The following is a 25,196-nucleotide window of genomic DNA, read 5'->3' as shown; positions in this document are numbered from 1 at the left end:
GGCCGTCTGCGGAAGCCGGCCGGAAGTGGCGCGAGGGAGCCTTTTACGGCTGGCCTCGCGCGCTGCTTCCGCCCTCCACTTACGGCCGTCGCCAGGAAACCCCGGAAGTGAGGGCACGGGGTGGGCGGGAAGAAACCGCGCGTGGCTGAGCGCGCGGGAGGGGCTAGCGATTCGCACGTGCGTTGGCTTTTCCGCGCATGTGCAGAGTGGGCTCCTGTTGCGCGACGCTGGGCAACGGGTAGAACGGCGCGGACGACCGTTAGCCGCGGGCGGGCTGTCCGCGTTGCAGTCCTGGGGCTTGACTTGCTGCGTTCTCTGCGGGAATAGGGAACCTGGGGAATTCCTGCCCATGTCAGGGCCTCTTTTCTCCTCGCGGGGCCACAGTGAGGAAAATACGAGGTGAGGTACGTCCGGGAGGCTCCTGGACGCGGCGCCTGTCACATCCCCCCCCGGGCCTGCCCGGAGGTAGAAGTCGAACCGGGAAGCTACGGGCTTCGCAGGGATGGAACTGGCTTATTGAGGTTCAAGAGATCCTTCAATTCGGTTTCTTCTCCTCGATCCAGCTGTTTGATAAGATTTTAAGGCGAGGGAAACGCCCACCTCCGCTAGCCTCCGAGTGCCCCCCTTTGGGGCTCCCGTGGCTTTTGTGCAGTCGTTTAAGCAGCGGTGATCGAGTGAGGGCCCAGGACCTGCGGGTGCTGGGCCCTCTACACGGCGCGTCCAGAGGCCACGGCGCCAACCTGAAAGATGCAGTTACAGTGCTTCCAAAACGGTGATGTTAATGTATGCCAATTGTGGGGAAAGGTAACAAGCAGCAGTATGCATTAGAGACATGTAAACTGTGGACTTGCCCGGTAATCTGATGCTCTTGAGATAGCTTTGTTCACATTAATACTTGGTTGGCTATACGGTATCGTGTTTTGTGGAAATGGATGTCTGTATGTTTTAGATACGTTTCTTTTTTGTTGTTTCGTAATTTCTCCCATCTGATGCTTATGGTTTGTCTCCTGTACGCGAGATACTGCCTTAGACCAGAAACCGGCAAGCTTTCTATAAAGGGCCAGATATCAAGTATTTTATAGGCTATAATGGCCAAGAGCCAAAAACGAGGCTTTTATGTAGGTCCTTATATAACCAGAGATAAAAACGTCCAGAGTACTTGTTGGTGAAATTTAAAATATAAAAATTGAGTACAGTTTTTAAAATATAGGTCTAATGAGAAGAATGCAGTGTTCTTTTTGAAGATTCCAAGTCAGTCTTTGTTGTCCTCAGTTGATTGCAAATGTTCACCTGTAAAGACCATCCTTGGCTCACAGAAAGGCAGGTTGGATGTAATTTGGGGATGAAACAGTGAACAAGTCCAACCTAATCTCTGCTCTCATGAGCCCACTGCTAAGATAGGCAGACCCCATAAATCAGTAACAAATGTATCACCTCAGAGGTGTTACTGAGGAAAACCAAAGGGTGTGAAGACTATGATTGATAAGGGAGAAGGGCAGTGTCTCCGCTGATAAGGTTATCTGAGAAGGCCCTTGGGAGGGGAGGTTTGATTGAGATCCCCACTCCAAAACCAGCTATGTGAACACTCCGGGCAGAGGGACTATCAGGGGGATGTTCTGCTTCGTATAATGCTCAGAAATCTGGATAGTGTGATTGCTCTGTGTCAGTCAAGATCTGTATCAAGTAGCTTTAACCTGGGGTTTCTCTAGTGGTCCAGTGGTTAAGAGTCCACCTTGCAGTGCAGAGGACACCAGCTAAATCCCTGATCTGGGAAGATCCCACGTGCCATAGGGCGGCTACATCCCTGTGCCACAACCACTGAGTCCGTGAGCACTGGGGCCTTGCTCCACAAGGGAAGCCACCACAGTGAGAAGCCTGTGCACTGCTATTAGAGAAAGCCTGTGCGCAGCAATGAAGACCCGGTGCAGCCAAGAAGAAATTTAACCTGTGATCCACCACGATTGGACCACAGAGATAGCCCTGTCGCACACGTGTATTTTCATGAGATGAAAATTCTCGGCACTTATCAGAGTCTTAACAGGGTCTCTGAACCAAACAAATTGTACACTTTTTTCTTTTGTTGGCTGCACCGTGGCATGTGGGATCTTAGTTCCCCTACCAGGGGCTGAACCCGTGCTCCTGCAGTGGAAGTAAAGTCTTAACCACAGGACCACCAGGGAAGTTCCCATGTGGTCATCTTTAATGACTGCACAGGACAATGTGGTGTGGATTTACCCTACCTTAGTGAAGCCAGTCTCTGGAGTCTCTTGGGTTGGTTGTGCTTTTAAACCACTGTTAAAAGGTTTAGCTTGTACACAGGTGTTGAGGTCAGAGGGTTTGCACTTTCAATGCTGATGTTGCTCAGCTACCACCAAAAAGGTTGTATACCCTTGACCACTGTATCATACATTCATCTCATAGTGTTTAAAATGCTGTTTGAGACTGAAAATTTAAACATCACAAAGCCTCCCCAGGCTTACTTCAGTGAGCCAAATCAGAATCCACTTGTCAGGAGAAAGCAGGAGAGAGACAGTCGCTAGAAGTCGAGGCTGCTGCAGAGAGATGATCTTCAAGGACCTAGAAACAGAACTCTTTAAGAAAACAAGTGCAGTGCACACTCCTTGCTGAGGGGACCCATGTAACAAAAAGGCAAGAATTTAGGACCCATATGCATGCCCATTTTGGTCCTGCAGATGTGCTGGGAGGAATTTATCCTAGATCAGAAGCGTGTGCACCGTTGTGCACTGCAAACTTATCCCATCAAAATAGTATTTAAGATGCAGCAATAGGGGTTGGTTAATTGTAGCACATCCTCTAATACCATATATAGCAGACACAGAATCAAGGAAGAATAGTAACACGGGGGAGTGTTACTAAAACACAGCTTACAAAATATTATGGGCAATATGCCACTTTTGAAGAAAGTACATATATCCTTCTTAGAGGCAACGGCCGTGTCCAGCTTCTTGTGTACCTTTTCAGAGATAAACTGTTCATAAGCACCTTTGTCTATACAAAACAAGTTGTTTTCTCTGTCTCCTTCTTTTTGACTTCTGTATAGTATAGGTAAATCTTTTGGCCTTAATATTTTTTCCAAACTTAAAAAATTATATATTGACTATAAAAGTTGTTTAAAAAAGTAGTGGCTGACTGAGGAAATCTAGGCCCATCTAGATTCATGGTTTCAATAAAGCCAAAGCTTTGTGTGGCTATAGCCTCATCTTCTGCAATAACTGAACACTGTGTGGTCAACAAGCTGAAGCCACGGCAGGAAGAATGTCATGTGTGAACTGAGAAGATCCTTTCATGTCCTAGACAATGAGCATTCCTTGGGCCTGATTGCCTGTCACCAAACCAGCCTCTGGTCACAAAGGAGTGCCCTGCCCTGGGGTGACAAAGGAAGATTCCAGTGTCTGGGAGAGGACATCTCTGAAGAGGGGTTCCAGCTCTGGTGTCCGAGCAAGGAGGCCATCCCTGAACTTGGCTCTCTGCCTGACTCACAAGACAGCAGCACCATGCATGGAGCTGCAGCAGACAGCTGCAAAGCCACCTGGATCACCTGGCCATCAGGGCTCCTCCAGGGTCTTCCTGTCACAGGGGGACCTGACTGTGTGAGGCAAAGGTGACAAAAAACAAAACTGTTCACTTACTGAGGCTGTTTTGCAGGGCAAAGGGCCCTGGGCTTGGAGTCTGAAACTCAGGTTCCAGCCCTATTCAGTGGGCCAAGCCTTTCTCTGTTGCTGTTTCCCTCTGTAGAATGGGGCTAATATCTGCCTTTTGGGTTTTGATAGTTAAATGAGACACATGTATTAAAAAATGTGTGGATAAAATATTCTGTGAATTGAAAATGCATGTCAGCACATTCCCATGTGCCCCTCAAATAACCCTGCACTTTAGCATTTTCTCCCCCACCTCTAACACAGCACTTGAGTGCTCCTTAGTCACACATCTAGAAATTGAGCTGAGTGCTCAGAGGGCAGGAGGCTTATTTGTTTCCTGTTTTTGGCACCACCTAAGGCAATGGCACCCCATTCCAGTACTCTTGCCTGGAAAATCCCATGGACAGAGGAGCCTGGAAGGCTGCAGTCCATGGGGTTGCTGAGGGTCGGATATGACTGAGCGGCTTCACTTTGACGCATTGGAGAAGGAAATGGCAACCCACTCCAGTGTTCTTGCATAGAGAATCCCAGGGACAGGGGAGCCTGGTGGGCTGCCGTCTCTGGGGTTGCACAGAGTCGGACACGACTGAAGCGACTTAGCAGTAGCAGCAGCAAGCACTCAGTAAATCACTGAACAGAAGGATGTAGGCAATTGTTTTAGAAGAAACTTACCTATCCATTGCGATGAAAGGAGATTCTCTGTTGGCAGTGGTTTCTGAGTGATATGGGGGGAAATGGCATTGGAGGCAGACTACAGTAGCTGTGTGATCCTGGACAAATCACTTAACCCCTCTGGGCCCCATTTTCATCTGTAGCAAGGCAAAGGTAACCATCTGTGGACTGTGTATGAAAAGCCCACATGGATCAGGTACTCACTGTCTATTATTCCTTCACACGGATGCTGTATAAGCACAGCTGTTGCAACATTCTTGGATTTTCCATGTTACTCTGTTCAATAAAGGCACGTCATTAACTGTGATGCTGTGATTTCTAGTTTTATCTTATGTCTCACAAATCCATAAATCACACATCTAAATTTGGGCTCAGAAAAAATAAAAAGGTTGCAATATGCCTGGATATGGGAACCAAGCTGGCGTGTTCTTTCTGCCTCTTACACTGTGTGGCTGGACACACTGAGGACAGACTGACTCAGAAGGGGCCCTTCACCCACAAACTGGGACCAATCTTAATTCCCTGGAGACCGTCATTTATTTTTGGTAAATGCCATCCAAGAATATACACAGTATCACTCCCGCAAAACAGTCTATAGCATGAAAAGTCCTGAAAACACGGTGACATAAAGAGTTCACAATTTTCAGATTCTTCAGTAATTTAATGTTCTCTGCCTTAAGGCTGTTAGACCTTAAGGGATCCAGGTCTGGTTATGTCCCAGCGATAACACAGGACCTGCTGTATGATGCGTGCTAAATACACAGCAGAGTTCAGAAACTCCAGGTACTTCTTCATTTGAACCTGTTTGACTTCTCTCCTTTGTAACAGGGGTTTGATTTTCCCAAATAATGAATGACTTAAAATAAGGTGCTTAAAAATTCCACACTGAGTCTCAAGATAGTGAACAAACACTATTTAAAAATGCCCTCTGAGCCTCAGTTTCCCCTTCTGTAAAATAAAGGGGTTGGGTTCGAATTAGTTTTGCAGACCACACCATGGATGGGTGAACTAAATTTGCTGTTATAAACCCCAGCAGGGAGGAGGGTGAAGCAACCCAACTGCAGATGTGGATGTGAGAGGAGGAGGAGTGGGGACTGAGCCAGGGCAGCAAGTGGCTGGAAAACCAACCTTTAGGAGGTCAACGTCCGCTCTGAACTTTCAAGTCTCAAAAGTATGTCTTTCTCTTCTGATCCGATCGAATACGATTGTCTCATTCCAGTGTATGTACTCACTGTAGATTTATGTACAGAACTAAATATTCGTTTATTCATTTATAAACTGTAAAGAAACCAGTCAGGTATTTCCCCTCACCAGCAGATCTTGCTTTGGAAGAACAAATACACAAATTTCAGCAACCTCAGAAATGTCATTAAACCTGCAGAGAAGCATAATTCATTTTAGAGTTCAACTTTATGTTCAAGGAATCAGTTCCTATCATAAAGACAATTACTGTAATCTCTTTGCCATGCAAAATTACCCCTATTTATTGTGGACCAACTGCAGGTCCAACTCCTGCCTCTGATGAAGGCACTCGGCAAGTTCACAAAAACATCCTTGAGGATGGCCCCTTCCTGTTTCACACAACGTAGTCTCAGAACTTGAGGCCAAAGTAAGGAAAAAGCAAGCCAACGCCAAATGGGCTCTCCTGAGGCCAGTGGTACTAAACTCAAGCCAGAAGGCGACCTCATGACCTCTCCAGGAGTGGCCCATCTGTGAGCGACAAAATGTAACCTCTAAGTACAAAGTTCCAATTATCAAAAACAAACAGGAGTCGAGCATAAGCTACGGTTGGCACCTCCTCTCGGAGCAGAGAACCACCTCACACGCCAGAAGATAAAAGGTGACCCGAGGTCCCATCTGCTGATCAAGCCAAGTGCCTGTTGAAGAGGCTAGGCGCAGGGCAGAAGGAAGAAGGCAGCCAGTAGTTAAGGGAGGGTCCCCTTTGAGGCCACCATCTCTTGTGATGCCAGTGTCCCAACCTGGACCTCAGCACACAGGTTACCCTCGGAGCTCACATAATCTTCCTGGTGATGTGATTCTGCTAAAACCCAAACTTCCTGACCAAAGACTGATTTGGCAAACTAAATCCTAGCCTGGTGCTTGCCCCTTCCCTGGGACATGATTCAGATCCTGACGGAAACACTGCTAGAGCAGCTAACGGAATCAGAGCGCCAAGCTCTGTGACACAAAAGTATGGAGGTGACATTCTTGATTCATCTCACTTTCAGAGGTTGTGGTCACTAGAAAAGCGCTTCGGAAACTTCATTCCTTCCTACTAAATGCAGACGTGTGCTGAGACAGGCATCGCCAGCAACCTTTCTTGTTTTTAAACATTTAAAAACCAAAGGGGTTTCCAACCATAAGCCAATCTGCATGCATCCTGCATCCCCTAAGAGGGGGGTGAGGGGTGGGGGACCGAGGCGATAAACACAGACAACTACAAAATATGCCCTAGAAAATGCAAGATCCTCATAAAACCAACATCTCACCAGATACCCTGTTAAGCACGGAGTGTTGAAGGCTCATGAGAAAACAAAATGATTATTGTAGTTGAGCTTGAAACGCTGAACATGATTTTGAATGGTCCTTCTTGCTGCTCCGAAAGGAGAGTCGTTCCACTCCAGCAAAGGAAGAGAGAGTCGGGAGTCAGCAGCCGCCCTTCCCTTTCGGTCGGCACACCAACTCTGACTTGCAGGTCAGAGAATTAGGCTGTAAGGATTCAATGCTAATTGCAACTGCTCTGCACTGAGGGATGTTGGCCAGAATTGCAAACCGTCATGGGGCTGACCCAAAGCCAAGTCCACCTTTGTGGCTGGAGAGGTTTTCGTAACCCTTGCACTCCTCTGCTCCACACCTGCTTCAGTCCTGCGCCTGCCTGAGAAAGTGGCCAGTCACAAAGCACCACCCTAGGGTCCTTTCCTTGCCACCCTCCCTGCAAAGCACATTTTGCCTGCTCTGAGGTCTGTGTCCTTTCCAGAGAGGGTCCTGGCTGGAAAGCAGAAAAAGAACTCTGAAGAACAGACTTGGGGAAATAAGTCTACGTGGAAAGGTAAAAACCTAGCCAGTGTTTCCAGAGTGATGCTGCCCTCAGAAGACAAGGCTCCAGGAAGAAAGGGTGTGAAACACCGGAGCTCAGGGGTGGTCCCCACGGCAGGGTTTGCTTCCTGCTGCCCCTGGGCGCGGGTAGGGGCCAGGGACCCCAGGGTCTTCTGCTGGTTCCGCACCATCCCCCCTTGGCTGGGTTGTACATTCACTGGTTGTCAGGAGTTTCTGATGCTGCTGGGGGCGGGGATGGAGGGGAGGACCAGCAGAATGTCCTGCCCAGCTCGCTAGGCTCTACACGTCGTATCGGTTCAAAGTATAAGAGTTTGGGTAGCTCGGCCGGCCGTACTGGAAGTGATCTGTCAAGATGTTGTTGCGGCCATACTGGTAGTCACTGTGCGGGGGGAAGAGCGTGCCGTTGTGGGGCTTCTCCAGGGGGCTCCGGTGGTGCTCCTTACCGCTCAGGTCCCCTGTTGTGATGGGGAGGAGGTGCTTCCGGGCTTGCTGGTTCGCGTCATACTTGGTCTGCAAGGTCAAGAGAGCAGTGATGCCATCAGTTTCGTGCCTGGGATGCACTCAGAGGACACAGCAGGGGCTTGAGATTCATGGCCAAGAGGCCTTCAAGGTGATATAAGTGTCACCCCGAGTGGAGCTGGGGTACACTCAGTGAACGGTTAATGGAGCAGCCCTCCCTGTCAGCCATCCCACAGCTTCACAGGGGAGTACACAGAGCCTTCGCAAGGAAGGCGTGAAATTCCCAATAGAGCCGCGGTAGAACTGAGAGCCAAAACAGAGTGAGGCGTGAGCCTGGGGCATCTACGAGGGAAAACGGAAGCCCAGGGTGGAGGGAGTGGAGCCAAGACCATAAACCAGGCAGTGGCAAAGCTGGGAGCTGGAACCCCTGCCTCATGGTTCCTGGTGAGGCTCCATCCTCTCCACCAATGCTTGGTGCCTCCTTGGGTGTCAAAGGGACAGCCTCCCCCAGCCCAGACTCACCTTGTTGTACAGGAAGACTCCGAGGATGGCCGTCATCATGCCCAGGACATTGGTGCTGGTGACGGGGTTCCGCAGCATGATCAGGGACACTGTGATGACCATGATTCTCTTGGTGGCATTGGCGACTGAGTAGCTCAGAGGGCTGATGAGGTTGAGGATGCTGAAGGCAATGACGTTCTGGGCAAAGTTACAGAAGCCGCTGACAGCCAGGAGCAGAAGTGTCCAAGGCCACTGGGACACATAGGTCTGCAGAGACGGGGGAACGAGAACAGCACTGTACTCAGAACAGCACGCCTGCCCTGGGGAGGGTGGTGACGTACGGTGGTTTCTCGGGGGTCACACTCCTGGTAGGGGAACAGACCCAGGCAGGTCATGGTGTGCTACCAGGTACTTTATACGTACAACCTCTGTCCTTCACGACTCTGCATGGCACAACAGTGAACCACCACCCACTCCTGCCAAGGAAGTGGAGGTTCGGGGGGACATGAGGTACTTAAGGGGTGCAGAGGACATGAACCAGAGCTTTCCCCTGTCCCTGGGCAGGGAGGTTCGGGGCTCTCGGTCAGCAGAGCAGGGTCTACATACTGGACATCACCTGTCTGAGCTGCTATGACAAAGTACCACAGGCTAGAGGGGTTATAAAAAACATGTTGATTTCTTACAGTTCTGTGAGCTGAAGTCCAAGATAAAGGTGCTGGCAGATTCCACATCTGGTGGGCGCCCTCCTGGTTCAGTGGGTCTTACTGGGTCCTCACAGGACAGAATTGGCAAGGGAACTCTTGGGGGTTTCTCTCTTTTTAAAAATAATTTTATCTATATATTTATTGGCTGTGCTAGGTCTGCATTGCTGCATGGGCTTTCCTCTACTTGCAGGGAGAAAGGGCTACTTTCTAGCTCCAGTGCGTGGGTTTCTCATTGTGGGGGCTTCTCTCGTGGTGTGCAGGCTCTAGGCCTTGTGAGCCCTAGAGTACAGCCTCAGTAGCCGTGGGGCACTGAGCGCAGGCGCGGTAGCCGTGGGGCACTGAGTGCAGGCGCGGTAGCCGTGGGGCACTGAGTGCAGGCTCGGTAGCCGTGGGGCACTGAGTGCAGGCACGGTAGCCGTGGGGCACTGAGTACAGGCTCGGTAGCTGTGGTGCACGGCCTTAGTTGCTCCATGGCGTATGATCTTCCTAGATCAGGGGTCAAACTCCCGTCTCCTTCACTGGTGAGTGGATTCTTGATGCTAAGCCACCAGGGAAGCTCTGGGGTCTCTTAGAACGGCACGAATCCCATTCATGATGGGCCCCACCCTCATGTCCTAATCACCTCCAAAAAGCCCCATCTACAAACACCATCATGTTGTAAGGTTTAGGTTTCAACATATGAATTTTAGGGGGACACAGACATTCCAACCATAGCAGACATTTTGCATTGTATCAAATGGGGAGGTCCTGGGGTGGCAGCCTCTGGGTGTATGAAGATCCCCCTGACAAGGCTGGGAGCCCAAGGCTCTGGTCTGCCCCATCAATGGGAGCCCTCAGGCAAGCTGCCCAACCTCTCTGCCTTCATCTCTGCAATGGGGAAGACTGATCCTGATGAGTCTGTACAACACTGCTGCTGTGAGGACCAAATGCAATCATGGTTTTGAAAGTGCTTTAAAACAATCCCAAGCCAAACGAACAGAAAATGATGCTATCATCAAAACTTTAGTTGCCGACTTCCCTGGTCGTCCAGTGGTTAAGCATGCGAGTGCAGGGGACACGAGTTCAACCTCTGGCCCAGGAAGACTGCACACGCTGCAGAGCAGCTGAAGCCCGCATGCTCTAGAGCCAGTGCTCTCCAACAAGAGCACCCATCATGGCGAGAAGCGCGGCACGCCACAACCAGAGGGAGTCTGCACGCAGCAACAGACTCAGACAGTCAAATACAATTTTTAAAAAAGGAAGTGAAAATTTAGAAAAACAAAATTTTACCATCCGACCCTCGCCAGAATGAAGCCACCATAATAAAGGGGGCCTAGAAGTAAAAACTAAGATCAAAGCACCCAGTCCCATCACTTCATGGCAAATAGATGGGGAAAAAAATGGAAACAGTAACAGACTTCATTTTCTTGGGGCTCCAAAATCACTGCAGATGGTGACCAGAGTCATGAAGTCAGACATCTGCTCCTTGGAAGAAAAGCTATGACAAACCTACACAGCACAGTAAAAAGCAGAGACATCACTTTGCCAACAAAGGTCCATATAGTCAAAGCTATATTTTTTCCAGTAGTCATGTATGGATGTAAGAATTGGACCACAAAGCAAGCTGAGCACTGAAGAACTGATGCTTTCAAACTATGGTGCTGGAGAAGACTCTTGAGAGTCCCATGGACAGCAAAGAGATCAAACCAGTCCATCCTAAAGGAAATCAATCCTGAATATGCATTAGAAGGACTGATGTTGAAGCTGAAGCTCCAATACTTTGGCCACCTGATGTGAAGACTCAGTTCATCAGAAAACACTCTGATGCTGGGAAAGACAGAAGGCAGAAGGAGAACAGGGCAACAGAGGATGAGATGGTTGGATGGCATCACCAACTGAATGAACATGAGTTTGAGCAAACTCCAGGCAATGGTGAAGGACAGGGAAGCCTGGTGTGCTGCAGTCCACAGGGTCACAAAGAACTGGACAAAACTGACCAGCTGAACAACAGAAGAAACACCGACTAGCCAACATTAGGACCACAAACTCCTCAAAGAGCCTGGGCTGATCTCAGGCCAATTCCCAGCCTGCTCTGGCCTCTCACACTGGAGGACACAGCTGGATCTCTCAGGACAGTGGTGTCCAGTGGCCTTGCCAGGGAGAGAGCTGCAGCAGTCCTCGGGCAGTGGCCTGATTCTATCTCCAGCACCTTCTGATAGGGAAGGATCACGTAGTCCTCTTAAAAGTGAGGGAGATCCAAGTAGGGACCTGCTCAGAACTGCCTTCAGGGCTAGCTGACCTGTTCTCCCAGGAATTCCTCCCTGAGGTGACCCACCGGGACTTACAAGCTATTTTTACAAGGCAGCCTGCTTGCAAAGATATCTTCCAGAAAAGCAACCCAGCCAATCCAGCTTTTTAAAAGAACTGACATACAAAAAAGTTGAGTGTTTCTTCCTTCTAGTGGATAGTTCCATGTGTTTTAACACACATATATGGATTTGTGTAGCCAACACCACAAGCAGAGTTCAGAACAGCTCCATCACCCCATGACACTCTCCAGGGCTTCTCTGTGCACCCTCCCTCCCCCAACCTAAGCAACCACTGAGGTGTTCTGCATGATAGGTTTGTCTTTTGGAGACTGTCCTCTATCTGGAAAGATGCAGCATGGAACCTTCTCAGACAGGTTTCTTTGACTCAGCATAATGCCTGTGACATCCACCCAAGTTGTTGTAAGGGATGACAGTTGGTACCCTTGTTATTGCTGAGAAATGTTCTGCTGTACAAACACATCAAAGTTTCTTTCTCCATTCACCTGTTGAAGGACATCTGGGTTGTTTCCAATACTCTGTGATCATAAACAGAGTTGCTACACATTTGTGTACAGGCTTCTATGTGAACCTGAGTTTCATTTCTCTAGACACCCAGGAGTGAGACTGCTGGGACATGTGGTCAGTGTATGTTTAACTTCAGAAGAAACTCCCAAATGTTTTCCAGAGTGGCTGCGCCATTTTGCCGTTGCTCCAACAACAGGGAAATTCCAGTTGTGCCCCATCCTTGACAAACATGGTACTGTCAGTACTTTTCATTGGACCTATTCTATTAGATACAAATCTCCTCATGGTTTTAATTTGCTTTTCCCTAGTGACTAATGCTGTTGAACATATTTCACATCTGTACAATCTCAATGGTGAAATTCAAGTCTTTGGCCTGTTTTTAAACTACTGTTGAGTTTTGAGAGTTCTTTATATATCCTGAACACAAGTCCTCTGTCAGTGTCTCACTGGCAAGCATTTTTTTCCCAGTCTATAGCCTGTCTTTCTTTAGTAGTGTTTTGGAAAGCAAAAGCCTTTACCGTTGATGAAGCCCCCATTTAGCAGTTTTTTTTTTAATGGACCGTGCTTTTGGTGTAATGTCTACAGACTATTTCCAAGTCATGAAGATGTTTCCTCTATGTTTTCTTCTGAAGGTTACCATTTTTGCTCTTATATTTAGGTCTAGAATACCTTACGAGTTAAATTTTGTATTATGTGTGAGACTGAAGCCAAGGCTCAGATCTTGCATATGGATGTTCATTCGCTCCAACACCATTTGTTAAAGAAACTATCCTTTCTCCACGGAGTTGCCTTTGAACCTTTGCAAAAAATCAGTCACTCGTATCTGTGAGTATACTTTCAAGCTGTCTATCTGCTCACTGATGAACGTCTTTTTCCACCAACATCCATACCTTTATACTAAGTCTTAAAATTATGTAATGTGATTCCTCCAACTCTGTTCTTTCTCAAACTTATTTAGCTATTTCAGTTTTCTTGCCAGTTAATGTAAAATTTCCAATCAGCTTTTCTATATTAAAAAAATTTAATATCTATAAGTATCTGTCTATCTCCAAATATAAACACACAGGGAGATAGTTTCTCAATATTTTTCATTAATGCCTTTGCCCAGCAGAAAAGTTAAAGTTAAAATTTAAGTAATAATTTATAGTTGAATGTAAGAAGTATAAGATTTTGTTGAGTAGAAAGAATTTTATTTCATCCTTTCAAATCTATTTCTTTACCTTGTTTTATTGCTCTGGCTACGATGTTAAGCATCATGGGGAATGGGCCTGTTGAGAGTGAACATCTTTACCTTATTCCTGAATTTAGGGGAAAAAACTTTCAATTTCTCATCATTATGTTAGCTATATATGCCTTTGATCAAGTTGAGGTAGTTTCCATTTCTAGTGTGTTGACTTTTTAAAACTCATGACTGGATGTTGGATTTTGTCAACTGCCTTTTCTGCATGAGTTGGTATGACTATGTGTTTTTATTAGGCTATTACAGTAGATTACACTGATTGATTTCAAAGTATTGAATTAGCCTTGCATTCTTGATTTAAATCTCACCTTTTCATAGTGTAGTATGTTTCTTAACATATCCCTACATTTGATTTATTCTAATATTTTATTAAGGACTTTTGCCTCTATGCTCACAAGGGATATCTGTCCTTTTTGTGGTTTGTTAATATGAACCAAAAGTGTTCTTTTCCTCTTCTGTTTTCCAGAGGAGACTGTGCAAAACTGGTGTTTATTTTCCCTTAAATGTTTGGTAGAAATCACCCATAAAACCACCTGGGCCTGATGACTTCTTTTTAGAAGGCTCTAGGCTATGAGTTCAATCTCTTTACTAGCTATAAGACTCAGGCTATCTTTTTCATCTGGAGTGGGCGCACTTTGATACTGTGTGGTTTATGAGGAACTGGGCTATTTCAGCTGCCATTGATTTTATGTGTGTAGAGTTGTCAGTAGTATTTTTACGGTTTTAGGTTCTATGAGTTCTGCAGCACTGTTCCCTTTTTCATTCCTGATTATTTGTACTGTCTTATCCCTCTCTCTTTTTTTGGAAGAGTCAGTTTTACTTCAGTTGAAATTTTTTTTCTTTTCCCTTGAGACTTCCTCTTCGGTCCATGGATTATTTAGAAATGTGCTGTTTAGTTTCCAAGTGTTTGGAGATTTTCCTGTTACCTCTTTGTTATTTATTTTAAACTTTATTATGATCAGAGCATATATGTTGTATATTTCCAATCCTTTTCTTAAGGTTTTTTATGACATACAATATGATCTATTTTGGTGAATTTCCACATGTACACTTGAAAAGATGTCTGTTCTGCTGCTGCTGGGTAACATATTCTATAAATGTCAACGAGATTTCCAGTTGGTTGACAGTGGTGTTCAATTCTTTATTCCTGATCGTCTATAGATCCAGTGATTTTGGAAAGTCTATATTTGCTGGACATAGAATTACGTGTTAGCAGTTCTTTACTTTTAGTCCTTTACGGATGTTATTCTACTTCACGGTTTCTGATGAGAAACCCACAGTTGTCCAAATTGCTGTTCTCCTATAAATAATGCATCCCTTCTATGTTTTCAAGCTTTTTTTGTCTTTGAATCTTTTTCTTTCTGTGGCTCAAACTAGATGCCTTCTGCTGACTTATCTTCACGTTACGGACTTCCCTCTGTCATCTCTATTCTGCTACTGAGTTCATCCAATACCATCCAGTGAGTGTAAGTTGTTTCTTCCATCCTGAAATTTCCCCTTGGTTCTGTCTTCTATTCTTCCCATTTGTGTCAAGAACGTTCTTGGAGCATGATTATAAATAATTGCTTTACAGGCTTTGTCCAATAATTTCAACATCTGGGTCATCCCAGTACTGGCATCTGTTGATTGTCTTTTCTCATAAGACTTGAAATTTTTCTGTTTCTTTGTATTCCCAGTAATTCGATTATATCCTGGACATTTAGAATATTATAAGACTGTAGGTCCCATGGATAATGTTGATATTTGGTTTTAGCAGACTCAGCTGGGTTCAGGCTACAAGCTTGACCAGTGGGCTGCGGCTCCAACACCAGTTCTGTTTTCGACGCCTTTCAGTGGTGCACAGCCCTGTCCCACGTGTGCTCCACCCAGTGATGTCCTGGTCCTGGGGAGCAGACTGTTCTGTCTTTGTGTGCTGTTAGGATCAGATCCTCACATGTGCAGCTCAGGATTTTGTTGTTTTATTTTTTAAATGGTAATTTTGTCTTTCCAACTTTAACTGAATTTCAGATTTCTGCTTGCTTTTCCATCTTGGCTCTGCCTTTTTCTTTTTTCTTTTTTTTTGGTTATACTGCACGCCCTGCAGGATTTAGTTCCATAACCAGGGATTGAACCCATGTTCCCTGCAGTGGAAGTGCAGAGTCTTAACCACTGGACCACCAGGGAAGTCTCTTTTATGGTCTTTTATGAGATCATTTCCCCCAGGTTCCTTCTCTCCATGTCTCCTTGGTATTTTCTGGTTTCTGAGGTCTCCTTCTTTCAATCATCTAGTCAGAAAGCTGGACTTAATAACCCCACTCTGATTCCTTCCTACAACTGTACCTCCATTTGGGGCCAAGCAGTGGGAGGATGAGAAAAGAAAAATTGCAACAGGGGCTAATCCTATCCTGCGGCTGCAGAGGGAGGTTGCCCACCTCAGCATCTTAGGCGCCTGTGGGACCTTGCTGCCACCACCAAATGGGACTGCTGGGGGTCTGAGACGTGAGAGGACAAAGGAAACAAAAAACAGAGGATTCCCCCCATGCTCTCAGAGCATCACCAATCTCCTTTCCCTCTCAGCAAGCCAGTAAAGAGGGCTTTTCACTTTCTTCCTCCCCCAGTGCCCACTTCTGTGTTTCCAGATGCTTTAAATCCAGGCTGAAGACACAGGAGGCAAAAGAAAGCAAACCCACAGCTGGCTCAGTGGTACTTTGTAATCTGGTTTTCTCCATTAGCCTGCCTGTTCCCATTTACTTTTCATTTCTCAAGTACTGGCTTCACCCATCCTGTCCAAGCTTTAAAGCTGGACCACCTGCTTCAGAGTCTGGAAATCCATACCTGGCTACAGCTGAGCTGCTGGCAGCAGGTCTGGATGTGTCTGGGAACTGCCACTGTAGCCTTTGATTCTTGGAAACATGGTGAGTAGCAGGCCCCAGATGATGAGTCTCCACCCTGAGCTTTTTCCCTTCCACTATGGAGCACAGCACCAGGACAAACCTAACTCACTTGGCTGCTGTGGGAAGACACAGGGGAGGGCGGGGGAGCCCTGCTAGGAACCCCGCTTTCAGGGGGCAGCAGTGTAGAATACTGTGTGCTGCTAAGGCTGCTGTTAAAACGTACAAGGGTCCCATCAAGGCAAACAATATATGGCTTCAGGGCTTCCCTGATGGTCCAGTGATTAAGAATCCACCTGTCAGTGCAAGGGACACAGGTTCAGTCCCTGGTTCTGGAAGAGCCCACGTGCTGTGGGGCAGCCAAGTCCATATGCCATAACTATGGAGTATGCATGCCAGGGCCTGTGAGTTAGCAACTACTAAAGCCTGCATATCCTAGAGCCATGCTCCGCAGCAAGAGAAGTCACTGCAATGAGAAGCCTGCACAGCACAAGTAGAGAGAAGTCCCTGGTCACTGCAACCAGAGGAGGCCTGCATCTAGCGACGAAGACCCAGCCCAATCAAAAGTTTAAAAAAAACACACAAAAAAATGACCTCGACGAGAAAAAGAGGTTACCATTGGCAATGCAAGTAAGTTTATTACTAAAAGAAAACCAAAAAATGTCCTAAATGCAAGAGAAAGCAAAGTAAAGAGAGCCACGAGACAGCAGAACACAGTCTACGTAGGCCTGTCTGTGAGTGTGCACACACAGAGACACCAGCGAGTCAGAACAGTGTAACAGCACCGACGCCAAACCTACAGACAGTGCGAAGCAGCAGCAAAAGGAGAAGGACCTAGCAGCCCAGAACGGAACGATCCCCAGGCTGTGCTACTGAGCGAGAACCTTTTCTAAATATCTAAAATAGCTAAAAAGTCACTGTGTGTATAAGGAGGGTGGAGGAATGCACACACTTGGCCCTCAGCACCTGTGGGGGTTGGTTCAGAAGTCCCCAGATCCGAGGAGGCTCCAGTCTCTCCTGTAATAAGACGGCACAGTGCAGGGACTTCCCCGGTGCTCCAGTGGCTGAGACTCTGCGCTTCCAATGCAGGGCGTCCAGGTTTGGTCCCTGGTTAGGGAACTAGATCCCATGTACCACAGCTAATCATAAAAAAATCCCAAGTGCTGCTAAGACCTGGTGCAGCCAAATAAATTAGTTAATTTAAAATTTTAGTTAAAATGGTGTAGTACAGTTTACACTCAGCCCTCTGTATCTACAGCTTTCACATTTGCAGATTTAACCAACTGTGGACTGAAATTTTGATCCTTGGTTAAAAATCTGTGGATATTGAGGGCTGACTATATATAGAAATTTGCTTATGTTTATGAAAAAAACAAAACACTGAGAGGGTAAACCAAGCTCATAAAAATGGCTACTTACAGGGGTGGGGGGAGGCGGCAACAGAAAGTGAAGCCAGACTTCTTTGAATAAACCCTGCCATGTCATTTGGAAACATGCCATGCTCTATGTGGGGTGGGGTGGGATTGCCTAAAAACTGAAACGGAAGTTCAGTTCAGTTCAGTCGCTCAGTCGTGTCCGACTCTTTGCGACCCCATGAAACGGAAGTAAAGGGACCCAAATACACATGAAGCTGGGGACAGAGGCACATTGTGAAAACAACTATTTCGAGTACCCTTAGAACACAGTATTCCAGTTGTCCGTCTGTAACAAAGTCTGCTCTAAGGACAAAGAGAACTGCAAAGAAACGTAAACGGTCTACCTGCAGCTGTCTCACAGGGACTCACCTGAAGCAACTGTTTGTGTGTGCAGTTCAATCATGTATGAATAGCTTCGGTGTATGTGAATAAGAAATGTTGCGAGAAACCAATCGTACCAGAAAAGGATGCAAATAAAAAGTTAAAGCAATAATAAATCCTGCAGTGTATGAGAATGAATCGGGATAAACTCCCCTGTGCCACCACATGTGTCTTAGTTTTCCACTAGAAAGGCTTTAAAACCACAGCCCAACAGCAGGGAGGACACGGCACTCAGAAGGGCTCTGAACACCATGCTCTGCGGACAGCACCTTGGGCTCCCAAAGCAGCTCTGGGATGGGAGGCGCACAAGATGAGGGAAGACAGCCCATTGGACCAGAAGCTTCCAAAGGCTGGTATGTGCTGTCAGAAGGGCAGGGAGCCAACAGGAAGGACTCTATCAGCCCAAGCAAAGATAATCTGAATATTAAAAAACTCATGTGTACACCTGACAAGCATGAGTTCACAGTGATACAAAAAACTAAAAGAACCCTCCTTCACCTGAAAAAAGCAAAACCTTAACTCATTAGTTAACACTGAAGTACGCTCTAATTCTTTACTCTGAAAACTCATAGTTGAAAAGGCAAGAGAGGCAGTAAATTGCTTTTTGTGCACTGTACTTCCAGGCAATAAACTAGTTCTGGTTGATGATAGCAAGTTCGTCACAGAAACATTACAGCTAATCAACATGGAAGGGAAGTCAGAACATGGAGCCACAGTTTCCACACCCTGAAACCAGAGATAACCTCCACTGCATCCACAGATGATGGTAAAGATTAAAGACCAATGTCAAGAATCCAGTCAGGGATTTCCCTGGTGGTCCAGTGGTTAAGAATCTGCCTGCCAATGCAGGGAACACAGCTTTGATCCCTGGTCTAGGAAAATTCCATATGCTGTGGAGCAACTAAGCCCGTGAGTGGCAAGTACTGAGCCCACGCACCTAGAACTTGTGCTCTGCAGCAAGAGAAGCCACTGCAACGAGAAGTCTGGGCACTGCAATCAAGAGCAGTCCCTGCTTGCTCCAACTAGAGAGCCCAAGCAGCAATGAAGACCCAGTGAAGCAAAAAATAAATTTTAAAAATTAAAAATAAAAATTGATACACTGATCTTTAAAAAAAGAATCCAGTCAGACCTCATTAAGCCCTACATTGACTCCATCCAACCCAGACCCGGAAGAACCATGCCCACCTCCTTATCACTGTTGCTTGCATTAGTTTCCAGTACATTCTCTGGAGGCTGGTCCTAGAGGTGGTGGGTGGAAGATGCTCTTTCCTGGGCTCAGCTCAGAGAGCTATGGGTACATCTGGAGTCAATGGCAGTACAGACAGAGACGACACCAAGAAAGGACTCGAGCAGTGCAAGCAAGGCCAAGTTTCAGAAAGGCCAAGTGAGACCTGAACCAGACCAGGGTGGGAGAGCTGCCTGTGCTGGCATTTCTCATCCTGGAATGCCCTGGCACAAATGCAGCAGTTATCAGCAGCTGGAATCTAGCACGACTGAGAAGAAAATGCCTAAGAAGGAGACTTCCTTGACTGCACGCAATGCTGAATCATCAAAGAGCTGAGAGCTAAAAGGGCTGCCGGTCCCAGGCCTGATGCCCCAGTCAACACAGAGGTGTCATTCCCTGACAAAGCACCTACTTCGGAACCAGCTAAGAAAAGGGCATGTTCTTGGCACAGGCCAACTCACCAGGTCGTTGCTGACCAGGAAAGCCGAGAGATCTACCAGGACCCATGTGGGGATCATAAAAAAGACGGCATGGCAGCCCAAGATGTTCAGCAGCCGGAGATGGTGGATCCTTGAATCTCTTAATACCTGAAGAGAGAAAACCTCTTTAAAGGCTGGTTGTAACTGTACGTGGCAAGAGGGGCTCCGCTTACCCAGGCCCCAAACATGGTGACTGCACATCATCCCTGGTATCTGACCTTGACTGCCAAACCTGCAAGTGCGCCTGTGACGAGACCCACTGCCCATGACTGAAACGAGCACCGTGTTTCATTTGCAAAGGACCGAGAAAAGAAAAACAAACCAGGAAAACCCAGCAACACGCAACTGCTGGCAAAGCTACAGTGAAACGGGCGCTCTGAAATGGTGCCGGTTCATGCCTAAGTTGGAATATAGTTCCACAGGCGAAGTATATCAAGAGCTGTAAATATCTCACACCCTCTGGCCCAAGAATGGTAAACTCATCAAAAGGAAATAACCCGAGAAATAGAAAAATGTTCTGCACAAAGATGTTCATAAATTGTACTATTTGTAGGGAATAGTTGGAAATAATCTGCATGTGCAACAGGGAAACCAACTGTGTTAATTCTGGTACCTGAAAAGAATGTGAGTATTATGAGTTACGAGCAATAACTTTTAATGATATGGGAAAATGCAATGTTAAAATAATAAAGGAACAAAGCAAAACTTAAAAAGTATGTATAATAGTGCAACTCTAAAAACCATGCGGAAAAAACCCCTAGCGTTAACAGTAGGGAGCAGGACTGTGACTTTCCTCAGGAAAGAGGAAACCCTGAGCCAGGCGGCAGGTCTCTGTTGAGTCTTGGTCCCCAGCACCTACTACGGCGCCTGTCACACAGTAGGTGCTCAATAAATTTTCTGATTTCTTTTCACTGCGCTTTTCTCTATTTTTTCACATTGAATGTAAGTCAACTTCCTAATAATAATAATAAAGCTATTTAAAAAACAAAACAATAGAAAAGCAGCAGAAGGGTGACAGGATGTTTTTTGTTCCAACACCAAAGAAGTCTTTGCCTGGCTGCCCTTTCAGATGCCACCCGCACACCCCAGGGGCAGCAGGGGCAGCCTGGACAGCACCCAAGTACCTTTTTGGAGAAAATATTCTGAAGCGAGAAGCACAGTGTGGCCGCAAGGGCGCTGACAAGCCCCCACATGTCGAAGGACAGCTCGGTGACGGTGGCCAGCAGGACGCCGCTGATGATGGGGATGAGGGACAGGTACACCTGTGAGAGGATATGGCAGGAGTCGCCGCCAGGCCAGGGCGGGGCTGGCTGCTCTCTCCCGCCCCGAAGGGACACCACCTGCCACTCTGGATGCTGACATTAGCTGGGACTGTAACACTCTGGGGAGTGGGGAGAGGCAGATGGTTCTCAGAGTACCGCCCCAGCCTGCCAACACCCCCATTAAGAGCCACAAACCAGGGCTGGTCCTAACAGGATCTACGCAGCTGCCGCCACCAACAACACCAGGATCTGAAACTTTAAGCCTCTGATGGGCTTCCTGGGTCCCTTTTATTTTGCACTCATCTAACATGCAGTTATCCCTGGTGAGGACACTCCCCCTACACCTTCTTCAGCTGGAGACCTTTCCCTTCAGGGGTCACAGTTCACAAAGGCCAAGAACCTTCCCTGACCCGGTGCCCCCTAGACACGGCCAGGCTGCCCAGCTGTGTGTTCTGGGCACAGCGCTCCCCACCCACTAGAAGCTCCCTTTTCCTCGTCTGCGTCCCCGCACTGCTTTAGGGCAGCTCTTTGCTCACTGCTCTATGCTGGTGCCCGGCACTCAGCAGGCACCCAACAACTGCTGGCTGCAAGAGTGAATAGCGAGTGCTGTGGCCGGGGTCTTCCAGAAGGCTCAAGCATCTCCGGGCCTGGAAAGTCCCTGGAACTCTCACGGCTAAATAGGCTCCCGACTTCGAGAGAAATGGGGTCCATTCCCAGCATGTGGCTTTCGTTACTCCTGGCTCATCCTTCCCCTACAGAGGACACTCATAAAGCACTCTGGGGACTTCCCTGGTTGAGACTGCTCCCAATGCAGGGGCCTGAGGTTTGATCTCTCTTCAGGGAACTAAGACCCCACATTTGGCACATAACGGCCAAAACAAATAAAGAGATTAAAAACAAACAAAAAAACACTCCAGAGATTTTGGGAGGGGGTGGTGCAGCTCTCCACCCCCTCCCCACATACACAGGGTAAGAGTGAGAGCTCTGAAGTCCAGAATCCCTGCCCCTCACTACTGGCTGGTCCTCAGCTTCTTCCTTTTGAAGGCTCATTGCTTTCCCCGAGATGAAATGATCACCGACCTTATCTGGAAAGGGTGGGGCCACAGCTTAATCTATCAACATCCTCATTAGTCTCCTGCCTAAGCCATTCCCCTGTCTCCTCCCTGTGAAAGGTTCTGGCTCCCTGCCCAAGCCAGGTACAATGACCCTTACCACAGGAAACCTGATAAACACAGTGTGATACTGAGAGAGGCGAGACACACCTGCTGGCCAGCTCAGACCTGGGCAGACCAGGCACGTCTGACAGCACCTTGGGGGTGGGCTGCAGGGCACACTGGATCTGGCAGGGGACAAGACTGACCAAAAGCCAACACCAGCCAGGGGTGGCCCCATTTCTATAAGCTGATCCAGGGCACCACCGTTCTAAGTTACATAAAATACAGGATGCCAGAAACCAACCACATAGAAAAGAGGCACTCTGTCCAGCATGAAATGGATTCCAGCTGGGACAACAGGAATCCCACTTCCACTTAAGGACACAGGGCAAGGCTGTCTCTGGCTGAAGCCACAGCTTCTCTCACTCCCTGGCTTGGCATCTCGAACAGACCCTGGATTGTGCCCAGAGCATCTTCTCCACGCAGCCCTGGGCTCTGCGGGCTGCTTTCACTTCCATTTCCAGACATTCACAATTCCTGGCTGTTTTTATTTCGAAGACTTTGCTGGGCTTTGCCAAAATCAGATTCCTCTGACTAGCTTTTCACTTCTGACCCCAGAAATCCTGAGCCTGACCACTATCTCTTGCAAAGATGTAAAAGTGTCAGAGTTCCGTTCCAGCAAGGAGTCAGATGTTCCAACCCTCATTCCACTGGAGGGGGGTGTTCTGGTCAAGATGGGACCAAGTTATCCAAGTTGCCTACCAGCAATCCCAGGATGGGAATCCAAACAGGGAGGACGGTTGGATCTGAGATGGGCAGCAGCATCCTGAGGCCACACATCAGAAACAACTCAGGAACACACACCCCACTCGCTACTGCCCCAGGGGTGATTCCAGAACGTTAGCAGCAGAAGAGCCACCAGAGGTCTAGAAGATGACTTCCTTATTTGACAGGAAGCCAGGCAGCCTGCAGCCCAGGAACCTGGACCACGTCACCAGCTCAGCAACAGCTGGGAAGCCTTTGGGGCCCCCACCGGCCCAGAGCCCTCCTAGGTTACCTTGGTGCTCTGTTTCTCCTTCATGATGATCCGGGACAGGAGGACCACCCAGATGGGCATGGTGGCCTTGACTGCAAAGAGAGGGTAGGGGCATTCAGGGAGCTGCGCTAGTCCCAGAACCCACTCTGGGACCTGTCCCAACCCCACTGGGGGGGGGGGGAGGGGTAGGAAGGCTTGGCTGCCCCTCAAGCCATTTCAGTTCTTCTCTATCTGTGGGCCTTCCCCGAACCCAACAGTTCTGATCCGCCCTGCTCACTGCCCAGCTTTCTTTTCAGTCCCTTCCTTCCCGGAGACCCCTGAGCGTGTCCCTCTCTTGCTAAAAGCTTTGGCGGCCTCCAGCGCCTTCTGGACTGAAACGGACTTCTCAGCCCGACATTCCAGGCCGTCGAGGGCAACCCCAGCCGGCGCACTCCGACCCAAGCGTCAAAGCCCCAGGTGGCGTGCGCCAGCCGCCGCCCCCTAGGCCAGCCTCGGCACCCACCGGTGTGCGCGTAGGACACGGGCACCTTCCATATGCTGACGTGCGCGGACACTGATGCGAAGTACTTGCCGAAGGCGAGCGGCAACACGTAGCGCGGGTAGAAGCGCGGCGGTAGCAGCGGGCCGGACGACTGATGCGGACCCGGCCCAGGGCCCGAGACGGGCGGCGCCGGGGGCACGCGCCAGGCGCGGAGCAGAGGCGGGAGCCCCGCGCACAGCGCAAGGATGTGGCAGAGCGACACGGTCACGGGGAATGGGAAGGCGCTCAGGATCACCTTGTTGACCACATTGCCGCCCGCGCTCAGCGCGTACCACAGCAGGCACAGCGCGGCCACCCGCGCGCCCTCGCGCGCCCCCCCGCCGCCGCCTCCGGCGGCTCCCGAGCCCCCGGCGCCCGCGCCCACTCCCACCGCCGCCGCCGCCGCCGCCATCCCTCCCGAGCGGCCGCCCCTTCCCGCCTGCCCGACGGCCCGACGCCGGACGGGGGCGGGGCAGGACGGGGGCGGGAGCGCCAGCCAACGCTGCTGCCTATTAGCCACCGGCGCTTCCGTCACCGCCACGCGCCGGCCGACGCGCCCGCCACCACGTAGCGAACGTCGGCCCCGCCCTCCTATCGATGGGCTTCCTGGAAGGCGGGGTCTGTCCCGGAAGCGGAAGGAGAGGGGACCGTGAGCCCAGAAGGGCTCTGAGAGTAGTGGGCTGGCCTGAGGGAGCCTAAATGGGTCCCGGAGCACAGGCAGGAGGGGCTGGAGGGAGCGGTAGGTCCCCGCTATGTCGGTGTCTGTGAGCGGGTGATCGAGTTCGCGGGTCAAACCTCGATATCCGGGCTGTATTGGCGCCCTCCAGCCAGACTCCTGATGGTCGGAAGACAAAGGTAAAAGAAGAGAAACCGAATGGTGAAAACCTCTCCATGGGCTAAATTCTTTCTGCACACCGTCAGCGAACTCCCGTGGCCGCACTCCAACAGAGGGGCCAGCCCAGAGCGCCCTGGAGCACGTTGTGGGAATGCACTGTGCGGTATTACTGTCTTCATTTCACCGACTAATGGACCGAAGCCCAGATAAGGGAAGCTACGTGGCATGCGTTCTCTGGCCAGTTTGGGGGTCGCAGTAATGGCAACCTCCTCGGGCACCTGTCTCTAGGGATCTGCAGGACGGAGGGGCGTGGTGCTGGCCCCTACTGCTGATGCTCAAGGACCAGTTGGGATAGAGCAGCCCAAAGCCGCAACGGAAAACAACTGGTGTTTTCAGCAAGATGATCTTACACTGCAGGACTTTGAAAAATCATGTACTTCCAACTTTGGGGGCGATAGAGTGTTAAAATTTTCCTTCTACTGTATCTTTACTTGGCAAATTAAAAAGTGGCAACCCAACTTTATCCGTAAAATGTTGGTGGGTTAAGTCACAGCTTAACCTTGTGTTCCCAAAGTCAGGCAGTATCTGTACCCTAAGGCTTCCTAGATACTCAGACACAGGAGAGGTGGTGCCTGCAGGCGGTGAAGGAGCAGTGACCTTCCTCAGAGCCCAGGTCTGAGAAAAGTGCTCATGGGGTGCCAACCTGCACCTTAATAGCTTCCAGCTGTGCCTCTGACCCTTTGTCGGGAGGATGTCATCCTCAGGATACCCACATGTCAGCTGGCCACATTACAGGTGAGAAAACAGGCACAGTGGACTGAGGAAACTAGTTATTCCACAGCACCAATGGTCCTGATGACAAGCTTTTTGCCCCCCCACCCCAACGCTAAATTCAGATCATATAATTTCTTCCT

General features: G+C 48.8%; 1 protein-coding gene across 1 annotated transcript; it reads right to left on the bottom strand.

Annotated features, from left to right (window-relative positions):
- Positions 1-4,926: 4,926 nt before the first annotated feature.
- On the bottom strand, positions 4,927-25,057 carry SLC35E1 (solute carrier family 35 member E1). The gene is made up of 7 exons (XM_068980060.1): positions 25,052-25,057; positions 23,430-24,282; positions 22,949-23,019; positions 20,600-20,737; positions 19,458-19,583; positions 8,370-8,615; positions 4,927-7,898 (listed from the first exon to the last, which is right to left on the bottom strand). Exons 1-7 carry the CDS (start codon positions 25,055-25,057, stop codon positions 7,668-7,670), a joined length of 1,671 nt encoding a protein of 556 aa, XP_068836161.1. The 3' UTR covers positions 4,927-7,667.
- Between the last annotated feature and the right edge of the window lie 139 nt (positions 25,058-25,196).

The sequence above is a fragment of the Capricornis sumatraensis genome, chromosome 9 (genome assembly GCF_032405125.1).
Source record: "Capricornis sumatraensis isolate serow.1 chromosome 9, serow.2, whole genome shotgun sequence".
Taxonomy (NCBI): domain Eukaryota; kingdom Metazoa; phylum Chordata; class Mammalia; order Artiodactyla; family Bovidae; genus Capricornis; species Capricornis sumatraensis.
This window is presented reverse-complemented; position numbering and strand designations above follow the sequence as displayed.